This window comes from Mizuhopecten yessoensis, unplaced genomic scaffold, assembly GCF_002113885.1.
Source record: "Mizuhopecten yessoensis strain PY_sf001 unplaced genomic scaffold, ASM211388v2 scaffold5141, whole genome shotgun sequence".
In the NCBI taxonomy this organism is placed as follows: Eukaryota; Metazoa; Mollusca; class Bivalvia; order Pectinida; family Pectinidae; genus Mizuhopecten; species Mizuhopecten yessoensis.
Window position 1 is genome coordinate 1,234,142 of NW_018405900.1, and position 14,125 is coordinate 1,248,266.

A 14,125-nucleotide genomic window follows, 5' to 3' on the forward strand; every position below is an offset into this window, starting at 1 on the left:
AAACAGGTACACGGCACACAGCTGTAAATACAAACAGGTACACAGCACACAGCTGTAAATACAAACAGGTACACGGCACACAGCTGTAAATACAAACAGGTACATAGCACACAGCTGTAAATACAAACAGGTACACAGCACACAGCTGTTAATACAAACAGGTACACAGCACACAGCTGTAAATACAAACAGGTACATGGTACACAGCTATAAATACAAACAGGATATGGTACACAGCTATAAATACAAACAGGTACATAGCACACAATTATAAATACAAACAGGTACATAGCACACAGCTATAAATACAAACAGGTACATAGCACACAGCTTTAAATACAAACAAGTACATAGCACACAGTTATAAATACAAACAGGTACACAGCACACAGCTGTAAATATAAACAGGTACATGACACACAGCTATAAATACAAACAGGTACATAGCACACAGCTGTAAATACAAACAGGTACACAGCACACAGTTATAAAAACAAACAGGTAAACAGCACACAGCTGTAAATACAAACAGGTACATGGTACACAGCTATAAATACAAACAGGTACATAGCACACAGCTGTAAATACATGTACAAACAGGTACATAGCACACAGCTGTAAATACAAACAGGTACATGGTACACAGCTATAAATACATACAGGTACATAACACACAGCTTTTAATACAAACAGTTACACATCAAACAGTTATAAATACAAACAGGTACATAGTACACAGCTTCGAATACAAAAGATACACATATGAACACGAACAAATACCAAACCCATCAAAATGATTTCAAACTTATACTACATACCACTGTATAGGAACATAAAAACAAGTGGATAGTAACAAAGAGGGACATTGAGGCTGTCATAGCAGTGTACTAGAGTTATACCTACATTGAAGGACAGCCAGGTCGTTAACTTGAAGCACCTGATGATCCGTCTACACATGGTCTCTTCATACATCCTTAGTCGTTCTGCTGGGGCTGTAATATATATATCAAAACACATTTAAATATCACTGATGACATCTTCATACTAGTTAAATTATCTTGAAATAAACCGCCATGTTGATAGAAGTGTGTGTATTAGATTTTCACACAGCAAGTCAAAACTTTTTAAGTTGAACAAATGCAGCATATTTATCATTTGAAATATAAAACCTTTTTTTTTCTCCAATTTAAATTGATTTTGACGCTGGACATAAGACTGTTCATGTACAGGCATTTACCTATCACTAGCATTTACAGATGAAATAATATAATTTACATACTGTATACTATTAGATGTACTAATATTGTAGAAATACCCAGTATACTCAGATTTGTACGGACTACAGTCATTATAGAGGGTGTGAAGGTCAAATGTACATCTGTGTTAACTCGCCTTCAAAAACTTGTTCCTCCCCACTGACCGCATCATGCAACAGCGGTTTGTGAACCTCATCTTCCTCCTCCTCTGCCTGGACATTCCCAACTGACCTTGCTGACCCTTGGTCAGATGTTTCTTCTGGAAGTGGTGGTTTAATGATGAAGAAGTAGCTGATCATATACAGAGCTACGAACGGGGTTGTCAACAGGAATGCATATCTAAGTGTAAATCAATCTGTTTAGTTACATGTATATCAATCATTATACATAATGTATAGTTTACTTGGAAAGAAGATCAATTAATAAAAGATTGGCTTCTAACATTTTATAGATAAATAATTACTTTCCTCAGGTTATATCACTTTCAAACTGTCTACAGATACAATGTACATAAAAATAACAAACATCTAATTTTAAGAAACTTTACTTTTTTGGTTATGAATTTAACATCCAAAATTGGTACCAGAATGAAGAGAACATTGGGTTGCTTATAGCCTAAGTCACCATTTAGGTTGAAATAGTTTCAATTTTAAGTAAAAAGATTTTATTAATTGATTTATAACTATGAATTGATAAGTTGATGTAGTAGAGCACTTTCCAGTATCACATATATGTAACTTACTTTGTCAGACTTTTGAGCTGGGCTGTGTTATGTCCACCCGCTCCTACCACACATCCTGTTATGTATCAAAACACACGTGTCTTTGTCAGTTTAATTATAATATCATATAATTATAACAATTATTGGTATTTCTCTTCTTTAAGGAATCCTCAAAATGATGTATATTAAATAGGATTATTGTATTTGTTAACTCTGTAGTTTTTAGTTCACTACAAATATTCTTGATTAAGAATTAGAGACCTGTAAATACCAGCTCCTAGGACCTCGGCCATACCTGAACTAAGACTTACCAAATATGATGTAAATACCAGCGCCAAGGACCCCGGCCATGCCTGTACCACTGGACCAGGCGTTCACTAAAGTACTAGGAAACAGGCGCAGATATCCAAGGGCAACACTGCAAAACATGATCTTTGAATATTGATACTAAAGATCAAAACATCACAGCAGAAATGTTTTTGACATGTGGAGAAAGGACCTTGTTTGTGTGAAATGACCTTGACACTGTGAAATGAATTTGATATTATGAAGTGACCTTGAGAAATGATATTGATACTGTAAGATGACCTTGACACTGTCTGATGACACTGACACTGTGATATGACCTTGACACTGTCTGATGACACTGACACTATGACATGACCTTGGTATGATAACCTTGACACTGTCTGATGACACGGATACTGTGACATGACCTTGGTATGATGACCTTGACACTGTGACATGACCTTGGTATGATGAACAACCTAGAAACTTGGATATTTTAAAGGTAAAATTGAACTTGACACAATAATGTTCAAAATACTGTTAGATTATGACCTTGATCTGTCAAATGGCCTTGATATGTTACATGACCTTCAAACCACAACATGGCATACAATTGTATATATTTTTAGATGACCTTGATAATTTTGAGTTAACCAAACACTGCTAGATGATCTCCATAACCTGCACATTGTGAGGTGACCTTAGTAATGTGACATGACCTTGATGTGGGAAATGATCCATGATATACTCCAAGATTGAATATTTATGCTTTTAGTGTATTCAATGGGATAAGGTGTATGGAGAAGAATCCCTTTACAGAAACCTGTACAATACTGTACACTACAGGTTGTTATGTCAACCTCTCTTACAACATTGAGTTTTGTAGCTCAAGTCCTTTTACAAGTCAATTAATGGAGTAAATCATACAGCTTAGTAAAATTAAATACAATACTAAATGTCCATGATTATCAGATATGTAATAAGAAACTCACTTTTCTCCAAACGCTGCACTAGCTCCAACAAAAACCTGTAGAATAGAGTAAGTAAACCAGTTATTACCACTCATCAACACCCCAACAAACACCTGTAGGATAGAGTAAGTATACCAGTTATTACCACTCATCAACACCCCAACAAACACCTGTAGGATAGAGTAAGTATACCAGTTATTACCCCTCATCAACACCCCAACAAACACCTGTAGGATAGAGTAAGTATACCAGTTATTACCCCTCATCAACACCCCAACAAACACCTGTAGGATAGAGTAAGTATACCAGTTATTACCCCTCATCAACACCCCAACAAACACCTGTAGGATAGAGTAAGTATACCAGTTATTACCCCTCATCAACACCCCAACAAACACCTGTAGGATAGAGTAAGTATACCAGTTATTACCCCTCATCAACACCCCAACAAACACCTGTAGGATAGAGTAAGTATACCAGTTATTACCCCTCATCAACACCCCAACAAACACCTGTAGGATAGAGTAAGTATACCAGTTATTACCACTCATCAACACCCCAACAAACACCTGTAGGATAGAGTAAGTATACCAGTTATTACCCCTCATCAACACCCCAACAAACACCTGTAGGATAGAGTAAGTATACCAGTTATTACCCCTCATCAACACCCCAACAAACACCTGTAGGATAGAGTAAGTATACCAGTTATTACCCCTCATCAACACCCCAACAAACACCTGTAGGATAGAGTAAGTATACCAGTTATTACCACTCATCAACACCCCAACAAACACCTGTAGGATAGAGTAAGTATACCAGTTATTACCACTCATCAACACCCCAACAAACACCTGTAGGATAGAGTAAGTATACCAGTTATTACCACTCATCAACACCCCAACAAACACCTGTAGGATAGAGTAAGTATACCAGTTATTACCACTCATCAACACCCCAACAAACACCTGTAGGATAGAGTAAGTATACCAGTTATTACCACTCATCAACACCCCAACAAACACCTGTAGGATAGAGTAAGTATACCAGTTATTACCACTCATCAACACCCCAACAAACACCTGTAGGATAGAGTAAGTATACCAGTTATTACCACTCATCAACACCCCAACAAACACCTGTAGGATAGAGTAAGTATACCAGTTATTACCACTCATCAACACCCCAACAAACACCTGTAGGATAGAGTAAGTATACCAGTTATTACCACTCATCAACACCCCAACAAACACCTGTAGGATAGAGTAAGTATACCAGTTATTACCACTCATCAACACCCCAACAAACACCTGTAGGATAGAGTAAGTATACCAGTTATTACCACTCATCAACACCCCAACAAACACCTGTAGGATAGAGTAAGTATACCAGTTATTACCACTCATCAACACCCCAACAAACACCTGTAGGATAGAGTAAGTATACCAGTTATTACCACTCATCAACACCCCAACAAACACCTGTAGGATAGAGTAAGTATACCAGTTATTACCACTCATCAACACCCCAACAAACACCTGTAGGATAGAGTAAGTATACCAGTTATTACCACTCATCAACACCCCAACAAACACCTGTAGGATAGAGTAAGTATACCAGTTATTACCACTCATCAACACCCCAACAAACACCTGTAGGATAGAGTAAGTATACCAGTTATTACCACTCATCAACACCCCAACAAACACCTGTAGGATAGAGTAAGTATACCAGTTATTACCCCTCATCAACACCCCAACAAACACCTGTAGGATAGAGTAAGTATACCAGTTATTACCACTCATCAACACCCCAACAAACACCTGTAGGATAGAGTAAGTATACCAGTTATTACCACTCATCAACACCCCAACAAACACCTGTAGGATAGAGTAAGTATACCAGTTATTACCACTCATCAACACCCCAACAAACACCTGTAGGATAGAGTAAGTATACCAGTTATTACCACTCATCAACACCCCAACAAACACCTGTAGGATAGAGTAAGTATACCAGTTATTACCACTCATCAACACCCCAACAAACACCTGTAGGATAGAGTAAGTATACCAGTTATTACCACTCATCAACACCCCAACAAACACCTGTAGGATAGAGTAAGTATACCAGTTATTACCACTCATCAACACCCCAACAAACACCTGTAGGATAGAGTAAGTATACCAGTTATTACCACTCATCAACACCCCAACAAACACCTGTAGGATAGAGTAAGTATACCAGTTATTACCACTCATCAACACCCCAACAAACACCTGTAGGATAGAGTAAGTATACCAGTTATTACCACTCATCAACACCCCAACAAACACCTGTAGGATAGAGTAAGTATACCAGTTATTACCACTCATCAACACCCCAACAAACACCTGTAGGATAGAGTAAGTATACCAGTTATTACCACTCATCAACACCCCAACAAACACCTGTAGGATAGAGTAAGTATACCAGTTATTACCACTCATCAACACCCCAACAAACACCTGTAGGATAGAGTAAGTATACCAGTTATTACCACTCATCAACACCCCAACAAACACCTGTAGGATAGAGTAAGTATACCAGTTATTACCACTCATCAACACCCCAACAAACACCTGTAGGATAGAGTAAGTATACCAGTTATTACCCCTCATCAACACCCCAACAAACACCTGTAGGATAGAGTAAGTATACCAGTTATTACCACTCATCAACACCCCAACAAACACCTGTAGGATAGAGTAAGTATACCAGTTATTACCACTCATCAACACCCCAACAAACACCTGTAGGATAGAGTAAGTATACCAGTTATTACCCCTCATCAACACCCCAACAAACACCTGTAGGATAGAGTAAGTATACCAGTTATTACCCCTCATCAACACCCCAACAAACACCTGTAGGATAGAGTAAGTATACCAGTTATTACCCCTCATCAACACCCCAACAAACACCTGTAGGATAGAGTAAGTATACCAGTTATTACCCCTCATCAACACCCCAACAAACACCTGTAGGATAGAGTAAGTATACCAGTTATTACCCCTCATCAACACCCCAACAAACACCTGTAGGATAGAGTAAGTATACCAGTTATTACCCCTCATCAACACCCCAACAAACACCTGTAGGATAGAGTAAGTATACCAGTTATTACCCCTCATCAACACCCCAACAAACACCTGTAGGATAGAGTAAGTATACCAGTTATTACCACTCATCAACACCCCAACAAACACCTGTAGGATAGAGTAAGTATACCAGTTATTACCCCTCATCAACACCCCAACAAACACCTGTAGGATAGAGTAAGTATACCAGTTATTACCACTCATCAACACCCCAACAAACACCTGTAGGATAGAGTAAGTATACCAGTTATTACCCCTCATCAACACCCCAACAAACACCTGTAGGATAGAGTAAGTATACCAGTTATTACCACTCATCAACACCCCAACAAACACCTGTAGGATAGAGTAAGTATACCAGTTATTACCCCTCATCAACACCCCAACAAACACCTGTAGGATAGAGTAAGTATACCAGTTATTACCACTCATCAACACCCCAACAAACACCTGTAGGATAGAGTAAGTATACCAGTTATTACCCCTCATCAACACCCCAACAAACACCTGTAGGATAGAGTAAGTATACCAGTTATTACCACTCATCAACACCCCAACAAACACCTGTAGGATAGAGTAAGTATACCAGTTATTACCCCTCATCAACACCCCAACAAACACCTGTAGGATAGAGTAAGTATACCAGTTATTACCACTCATCAACACCCCAACAAACACCTGTAGGATAGAGTAAGTATACCAGTTATTACCCCTCATCAACACCCCAACAAACACCTGTAGGATAGAGTAAGTATACCAGTTATTACCACTCATCAACACCCCAACAAACACCTGTAGGATAGAGTAAGTATACCAGTTATTACCCCTCATCAACACCCCAACAAACACCTGTAGGATAGAGTAAGTATACCAGTTATTACCACTCATCAACACCCCAACAAACACCTGTAGGATAGAGTAAGTATACCAGTTATTACCCCTCATCAACACCCCAACAAACACCTGTAGGATAGAGTAAGTATACCAGTTATTACCACTCATCAACACCCCAACAAACACCTGTAGGATAGAGTAAGTATACCAGTTATTACCACTCATCAACATCCCAACAAACACCTGTAGGATAGAGTAAGTATACCAGTTATTACCACTCATCAACACACCAACAAACACCTGTAGGATAGAGTAAGTATACCAGTTATTACCACTCATCAACACCCCAACAAACACATGTAGGATAGAGTATGTATACCAGTTATTACCTCTCAAGTTTACCCCAATAATTGCATTAACTTAAAATAACCACAATACCAACATCCAAACAATCCTCCAACATTTATCGACATACCCATTCCTGGAGAAGATTAAAAAAAAAAATTGCTCTTTGATCTATTTTGGCATTCAAAACGTTTCACCAAATCTAGCTGCTAGTTCAGTTACACATCTTGAAGATAAGTCCAGATATTATATAAGAATTACATTGAACCATTAAAGTATGGTATAGTATTAGGTATCCCACCATTACTCCTTTGGTTATGAGTTTATAATCCCTTCAATCAGCAAACTACTTTAGCGATATGATGTATGTTTTAGGTGACATGAGTGATTTTATATTGTGAAAGGGGACATGAATAGATTTGGGATGTATTTTAGAAATATTCATAAGGGCTTTCAGTTGACCCTTGATATGTACCAATTTCAGAAGTCAAATAGAATTTTTCTCTGAATTTTGGAGAGTCAAAATATATGTCATATAGACATGACCTTTAAAACACCAGAGTCAATGTTCATTTTGAGTGTCAAAAAGATACTCTCAGGGGGCTGATATCAGCCTTAAAATTGTAGAAATGCCCCTGTATGTGTATTGACATTCCCTCAGCTCCAATGGGTCAGCCCCTTTTTGAGCATAGATTTTGATTTTCATCATCTAATGATAATTATAGAAAATGCTGATTAAAATTGAACAGTAAATTTCAGAGGAGATCTCATCTAAAGGTTTTAAACTATCTTACCCTGTATGCCTCTCCCCCTGAGTGGCAGAATCAGCTCTTTTTTTAATATTAATTCTGATCCACATCCTGTATGGATCATGTTATGAGATGTTGGTTAAAATCCACCAGTTACTTTCAGAGGAGATGTCATTTGAAGGTTTTACACTATTGTGACCCTGTACTGCCTCTTCCCCAAGTTGGAGAAGCAGAATCAGCTCCTTCAGTAACTTTCAGAGGAGATGTCATTTGAACATTTTGCACTTAGTGACCCCTTTACGCCCTTGTTGTCCAGTCCCTTCTTTGAGTACAGATTATGATCTGATCATCATGTAAGGCTTGTTGTAAGAAATGTTGATGAAAATAAAACATCACATTTCACAGGACATAGTTCCTGAAGGGTTAACATTCTCTGATATTTCATGGTCCCACCCTCAGCTCAGAGGAGGGGGCAATATCGCCTTCTAAAGTAAAAAAATCTGATCCCAATAGAGGTTGATGATTACCAATAAACCTCATCAAAATCTGACAGAGGTTTTCTGAGGAGAAGACAAATATACAAATGTATGATTGTTAATTATGGGCATTTGACAGATGACACATGCCAAAGGACAAAAAGTTATTACAAAAGGTCACCTGATGGACTCGGATGACATGAAGATATTGGTAGTAACAATACTTACAATACAGATAAGAGCAAACCAAAAGCTGAATGCATAGGCCACACCAAACAGACCTGGAACAAGTACAGTGTTAGTAAACATGTATATATCAAGCCAAACACAGCTTGAACAAGTTTTATTAAACATATATAGGTTTAGTGTGGATTGTAGATCATCTGATGAAGGTGAATATCACATTACAATGTAGCTAGTCATCAAAATGTAACAAATAAACACTTTACTGGTTGTGTTATACAAATTTTTCTATAATACAACTGGAACAAGTCTGAAAACAACTTCACCAAAACACACTCAAAGAAGGTCATGTTTCACCAAAATATAGGCCATGCCACACAGACCTCAAACAAGACAAGGAAGTGGATAAAAAGGAAAGGTCATTGTTAAGGTCATAGCAATGATGCTATATCAGTATTTCATATATTTAAATACAGCTGTACTTCTCATTGTTTTGGTAGTTTTCAACAGGTTGGCCACAGTAAATGTATCAACAAACAGAACGCTTTACCTGATGGCTAATTACAATGTTACAGTTTCATAACATTAAACTGTAATACATTTACTATCAAATTTTTTCATTTTTTTTCTACCCATTTTCTATAAATGATAAATAAGAAACAACCTCCTTACCTATGAGCATGAGGACAGCATTTACGACATAGCGGATCCAGTATCTTGTCTTCAGCAAGAAAAATGTATTGCCAACTGTAAAATATATATTAATAAAGAATGTTAAAGTTTTAACATGAACTAAAATTTTGGAAATCTGGTGACTCCAAAATGTTCAAAATGTTCATCATGGAAAAGATACAAAATTTGACCGTAACCTTTGACACATTGACCTTGACCTTTGGTCATTTGACTCCTTGTTTAATTCTGACCAACATTGCTGCATAATGCCATAACAAAATGTTCATCAGTGAAAAGATACAAAATTTAACCTTCACTGTTGACCCAGTGACCTTGACCTTTGGTCAATTGACTCCTTGTTTAATTCTGAGCAACATTGCTTCAAAGTGTCATACCAAAATGTTCACCAGTGAAAAGATACAAAATTTAACCTTCACCTTTGACCCAATGACCTTGAAATTTGGTCAGGTTGACACCTTGTTTAATTCTGATCAACTTTGCTTCATCATGTCATAACAAAATGTTCACCAGTGAAAAGATACAAAATTTAACCTTGACCTTTGAATCTAATGACCTTAACCTTTGACCTCAACTTTTTACCTCAGTGTGTCTCTTTGTTTAATTCCGAACAACTTTGCATCATAATGTCATAAAATGCTCATTAGTGAAAAGCTACAAAATTTGACCTTGACCCCTGACCCGATGACCTTGACCTTTGGTCAGTTGACTCCTAGTTTAATTCTGAGCATCATTGCTTCAAAGTGTCATACCAAAATGTTCACCAGTGAAAAGATACAAATTTTAACCTTGACCTTTGATCCAATGACCTTGACATTTGGTCAGGTTGACTCCTTGTTTAATTCTGATCAACTTTGCTTCATCATGTCATAACAAAATGTTCATCAGTGAAAAGATGCAAAATTTGACCTTGACATTTGAACCTAATGACCTTGACCTATGACCTTGACTTTTTACCTCAATGTGTATTTTTGTGAACTGAACATCTTGACTAGGTTTCATGTACATCGGTCAATAAATACCAAAGTTATCAGCCAGTAACAAAATTTGTGGACGGACAGACAGACAGACAGAGTGATTACTATAGGGCACCCGTATCTCCGATACGGGGCCCTAATGATGCAATTACAACAACACTTTCTTAGACTTTAGCTGAATGATATATAGAACCAGGGACGTATATACTGTCCCTGATAGAACCCCTTGATTACAATTATATAGATATTTAAAAAATGAAGTTATCTGTAATGACTTAAAGTTAAGGGACAATCTACAAGAAAATGTAAAGAAGAGAGATAAACATCAATACATTAGCAAGCTACAACATAATGTATTGTTACAAATGGACAAGCTATTGTAATAATTGTAGGCATAGTCCACTGTTCAAACCATGGTGAAATTACTGGATAATTTCAGTTGAAGGAAATTAAAATTAAAAGCCATGATACATAGCTACATGTACCCTGATGTTACTCACATTTGACAACAACAGACAGTGCCACATTGGCTCCTACCACCAGACCAACCTGATTCCTTTCATCAAAACTGAAACAAATATCAAATCAATGATGCTTCGGAAACAACACTTTAGACATGTTTATTATACATTTGTTTTTTAATTTCATGTCATGTTTGAGAACTATCTAGGTACTTGTTGCTGACAAGTCTAGAGACAATCACCCTAAAGCTCAATGTGACTAGTAAAATATAATATGTAGTCGTGAGTTCGACTCATACTAGAGGTAATTGGAAAAGCAACATCCAGGTCACAATGATTTGCAATTTGCAGTCAATAATACATAATTACATACAAATATCATGAGAAAGGGAGACAATGATTGTATTCCATATACTACAAAAGGGAGATAATCTTGACATTATTAGATAAGGCAGGTAATCGTCACATCATTAGATAAGGGAGATAATTACCACATTATGAGATAAGGGAGATGGTAAATAAGACATTACAATATATGGAGGTTATCATCATATCATGAGTTAAGGGAGGTAATTATCACATTTTGAAATAAGGGAGGTAATTATAGAGGGAGGTACATGAAAATAATCACAGGATAAGGGAGGTAATTGTGATATTGTGTAATCTTACCTGTCAGCTATGGTTTTGGCTGCCGACACAACTATAACATATGGCAGGTTGTTTATGGCTCCCAAAATAAACAAACCAATCTGTAAACAAGTCAACAAAAACACTTCTACTCTGGATTTGATTTTTATCAACATTTTATTATGATTATCAATTTATGATGACATTTTAATTCTTATCAATAAGGTCATTAGTATAATACAGAAGTACATTGTACTCGTTGGTCTTTCAATAATAATGCAGGTTAAAATGCTGCAATTGAAATCTATGGTAAAACTTGCATTTATATTTGGGATTAAGTAATGTAACTATGCATACAGCAAATTACTTACAACAAGCGTACATGTTTAAATTACAAGTGTGTTATTTCCCAGGTCTAGCAGACATTTTATAAAACTATATTTCTATGTTTATATCAATAGCATGTTTTACCCAATTTCTGGTATAGTTGTCCATGTTGTTAGTCAGAAGAACCCAATGATGGATTACTCGCCTTGTATCCTAAACTGCATCACTGATCCCGAACCTGTAAGAGCACAGACATGACATGACATCATTTTTGGACATTTTTCCCTAATAACTGGATAAACAACATTTCAGGCTCGGATTAAAAATAAATCTTAACTCACATCAGTTAACAGTTTGACTCAAGCCTTGTGTGCACAACATTTTTGGTACGAATATTACCTTCCATGTCTACGGCAATCTAATATTAGATTTAAGACTGATTGTTAGTTACAAGTCGGTCAGCTGTCCAACGTTATCACACTGACACTGTCGCCCACCTGCTAAGTGCGGTGTGCAGTTTGTACTGTTAGTGTTTAGGTACAGCGCGCGATGAATCACGCTTCATAAACTGAACGTGTATATTTATTACGATCGATATTGGTTCACAATCAATAACAAGATACCACTTAAAATGAAACAAAGAACAAAATCAAAATGCCGACATATAAATGAATTTACCTGTGGACAAATTAAAGCTTCGCAAAGGATGACATCAACCAGTTGTAAACATGACCCTTGAACTTGTGAACCGGATATTGGGTATGAAAGAACGATAACTGAAAATCTCAATATTTATTGGGCGCGATAATATGAATTCATGTAAACAAAGTAGCAGAGTTTACACTTTCTGGTCTTTTTATCTGTTTTATTAAGTAAAGCCTTCATCTTTTATAGTTTCGAATATAAGTTTATGCACGTATTTAAAGGGACATCACGTGAAGAGTCATATGCTTTTATTGTGCCAATAACGTCACCTGACGGTTTTGAAACGAGGCAGTAAACACAGGTGGTCTGACCGAGATGCAAAGTTTCCAAAGGGGCCCCCAGAGATCTAGAGGGGCCGTTAGACAACTATAACTTCTTACCGCACTATGAAACCAAGGACTAACTGATGGCATATCTGGAAATGTAATTGGTATACTAACTATATTATTGCCTCTGTTTATAATACAATATACGGGTAGACTACATACCTCACTTCCGAGTATAATTCCAGGGTTGGAGGAGTGCTTTTCGGGGTGAATTTGTTTAGTTATCAGTCGTGAGTTTTCGCCGATACCAGGCGGTGTGTTTGCAAGTTTAGAAGAAATAATGACCCATATAAGAATGTTCTCTGTGGTTTAATCTATTGCTGAAAATGTGAGGAATTGATCCAAAAAGCCCCAAGAACATACACGCCTTTGAAGTAAGGAAAATATTAAAAAAATCACCGATCACCGCCTGCCTTTTAGCAATATCCGGTGTCGTTAACACAGTGTTAGAGACATAGAAGAGTATTTAGATATGGTTTGGAATATGCGTTAGATTCAAAATAAATGCATGTGCTTGTATTCAGAGACGTACATATTACATAACATACTAATGTAATATATACGTCTCTGTTGTATTTCAAAGAAGCTTGGTGAATAAAGGAATAATTTACCTTTCCACCTTGGCTGGAAGGACATTTAATTCACCGACAGCCGCCGCTAAAACGTACAGCTATACAGTTAAAGATTTCTTCATTACTGTTTTAAACGTCAAGAAAACATTGACCCTTGTAAATTTCTTTACATGAATTGTTCATAAGTAGTATCAAACTATTATTGTGAAGACTATTGTATCAAGATTAAAAAAAAAAACACTTAACTAAACTGTCCCTTTAAGGTTTTTGTCAAACCTTTTATTCCTAAAGTAGTCTTGGCATAGCAATAAAAGAATATATACGAAAGTAGGAAGACGGATATATGATTCCTAGGAGAATGAAGACAATGTTATTGTTTGTACAAACTTTGACATTTGCTTTACTTTCAATTGTTCCTCATGCGAACACATGATAAGCATAGTGACGTCATATACTTAATGCATTGTCCTTTTGTTG

The 14,125-nt window shown here is 36.8% G+C and overlaps 1 protein-coding gene across 3 annotated transcripts in view; it reads right to left on the reverse strand.

Annotated features, from left to right (window-relative positions):
• LOC110450261 (battenin-like) overlaps positions 1 to 12,796 on the reverse strand; it is a 25,538-nt gene extending 12,742 nt beyond the window's left edge. The window contains exons 1-11 of one of the 3 annotated variants that reach the window (XM_021497708.1): positions 12,724 to 12,796; positions 12,190 to 12,283; positions 11,761 to 11,840; positions 11,131 to 11,198; positions 9,636 to 9,710; positions 9,009 to 9,061; positions 3,258 to 3,292; positions 2,289 to 2,395; positions 1,999 to 2,053; positions 1,393 to 1,595; positions 904 to 992 (exon numbers count right to left, since the gene is read on the reverse strand). In XM_021497708.1, coding sequence (XP_021353383.1) covers positions 904 to 992; positions 1,393 to 1,595; positions 1,999 to 2,053; positions 2,289 to 2,395; positions 3,258 to 3,292; positions 9,009 to 9,061; positions 9,636 to 9,710; positions 11,131 to 11,198; positions 11,761 to 11,840; positions 12,190 to 12,213 — 789 coding nt within the window. In that variant the 5' untranslated portion in view covers positions 12,214 to 12,283; positions 12,724 to 12,796. Of the gene's footprint in view, positions 1 to 903; positions 993 to 1,392; positions 1,596 to 1,998; positions 2,054 to 2,288; positions 2,396 to 3,257; positions 3,293 to 9,008; positions 9,062 to 9,635; positions 9,711 to 11,130; positions 11,199 to 11,760; positions 11,841 to 12,189; positions 12,284 to 12,386; positions 12,534 to 12,723 lie in introns of those variants that run through there. The other 2 variants (XM_021497709.1, XM_021497710.1) reach the window with 2 other exon arrangements.
• Between the last annotated feature and the right edge of the window lie 1,329 nt (positions 12,797 to 14,125).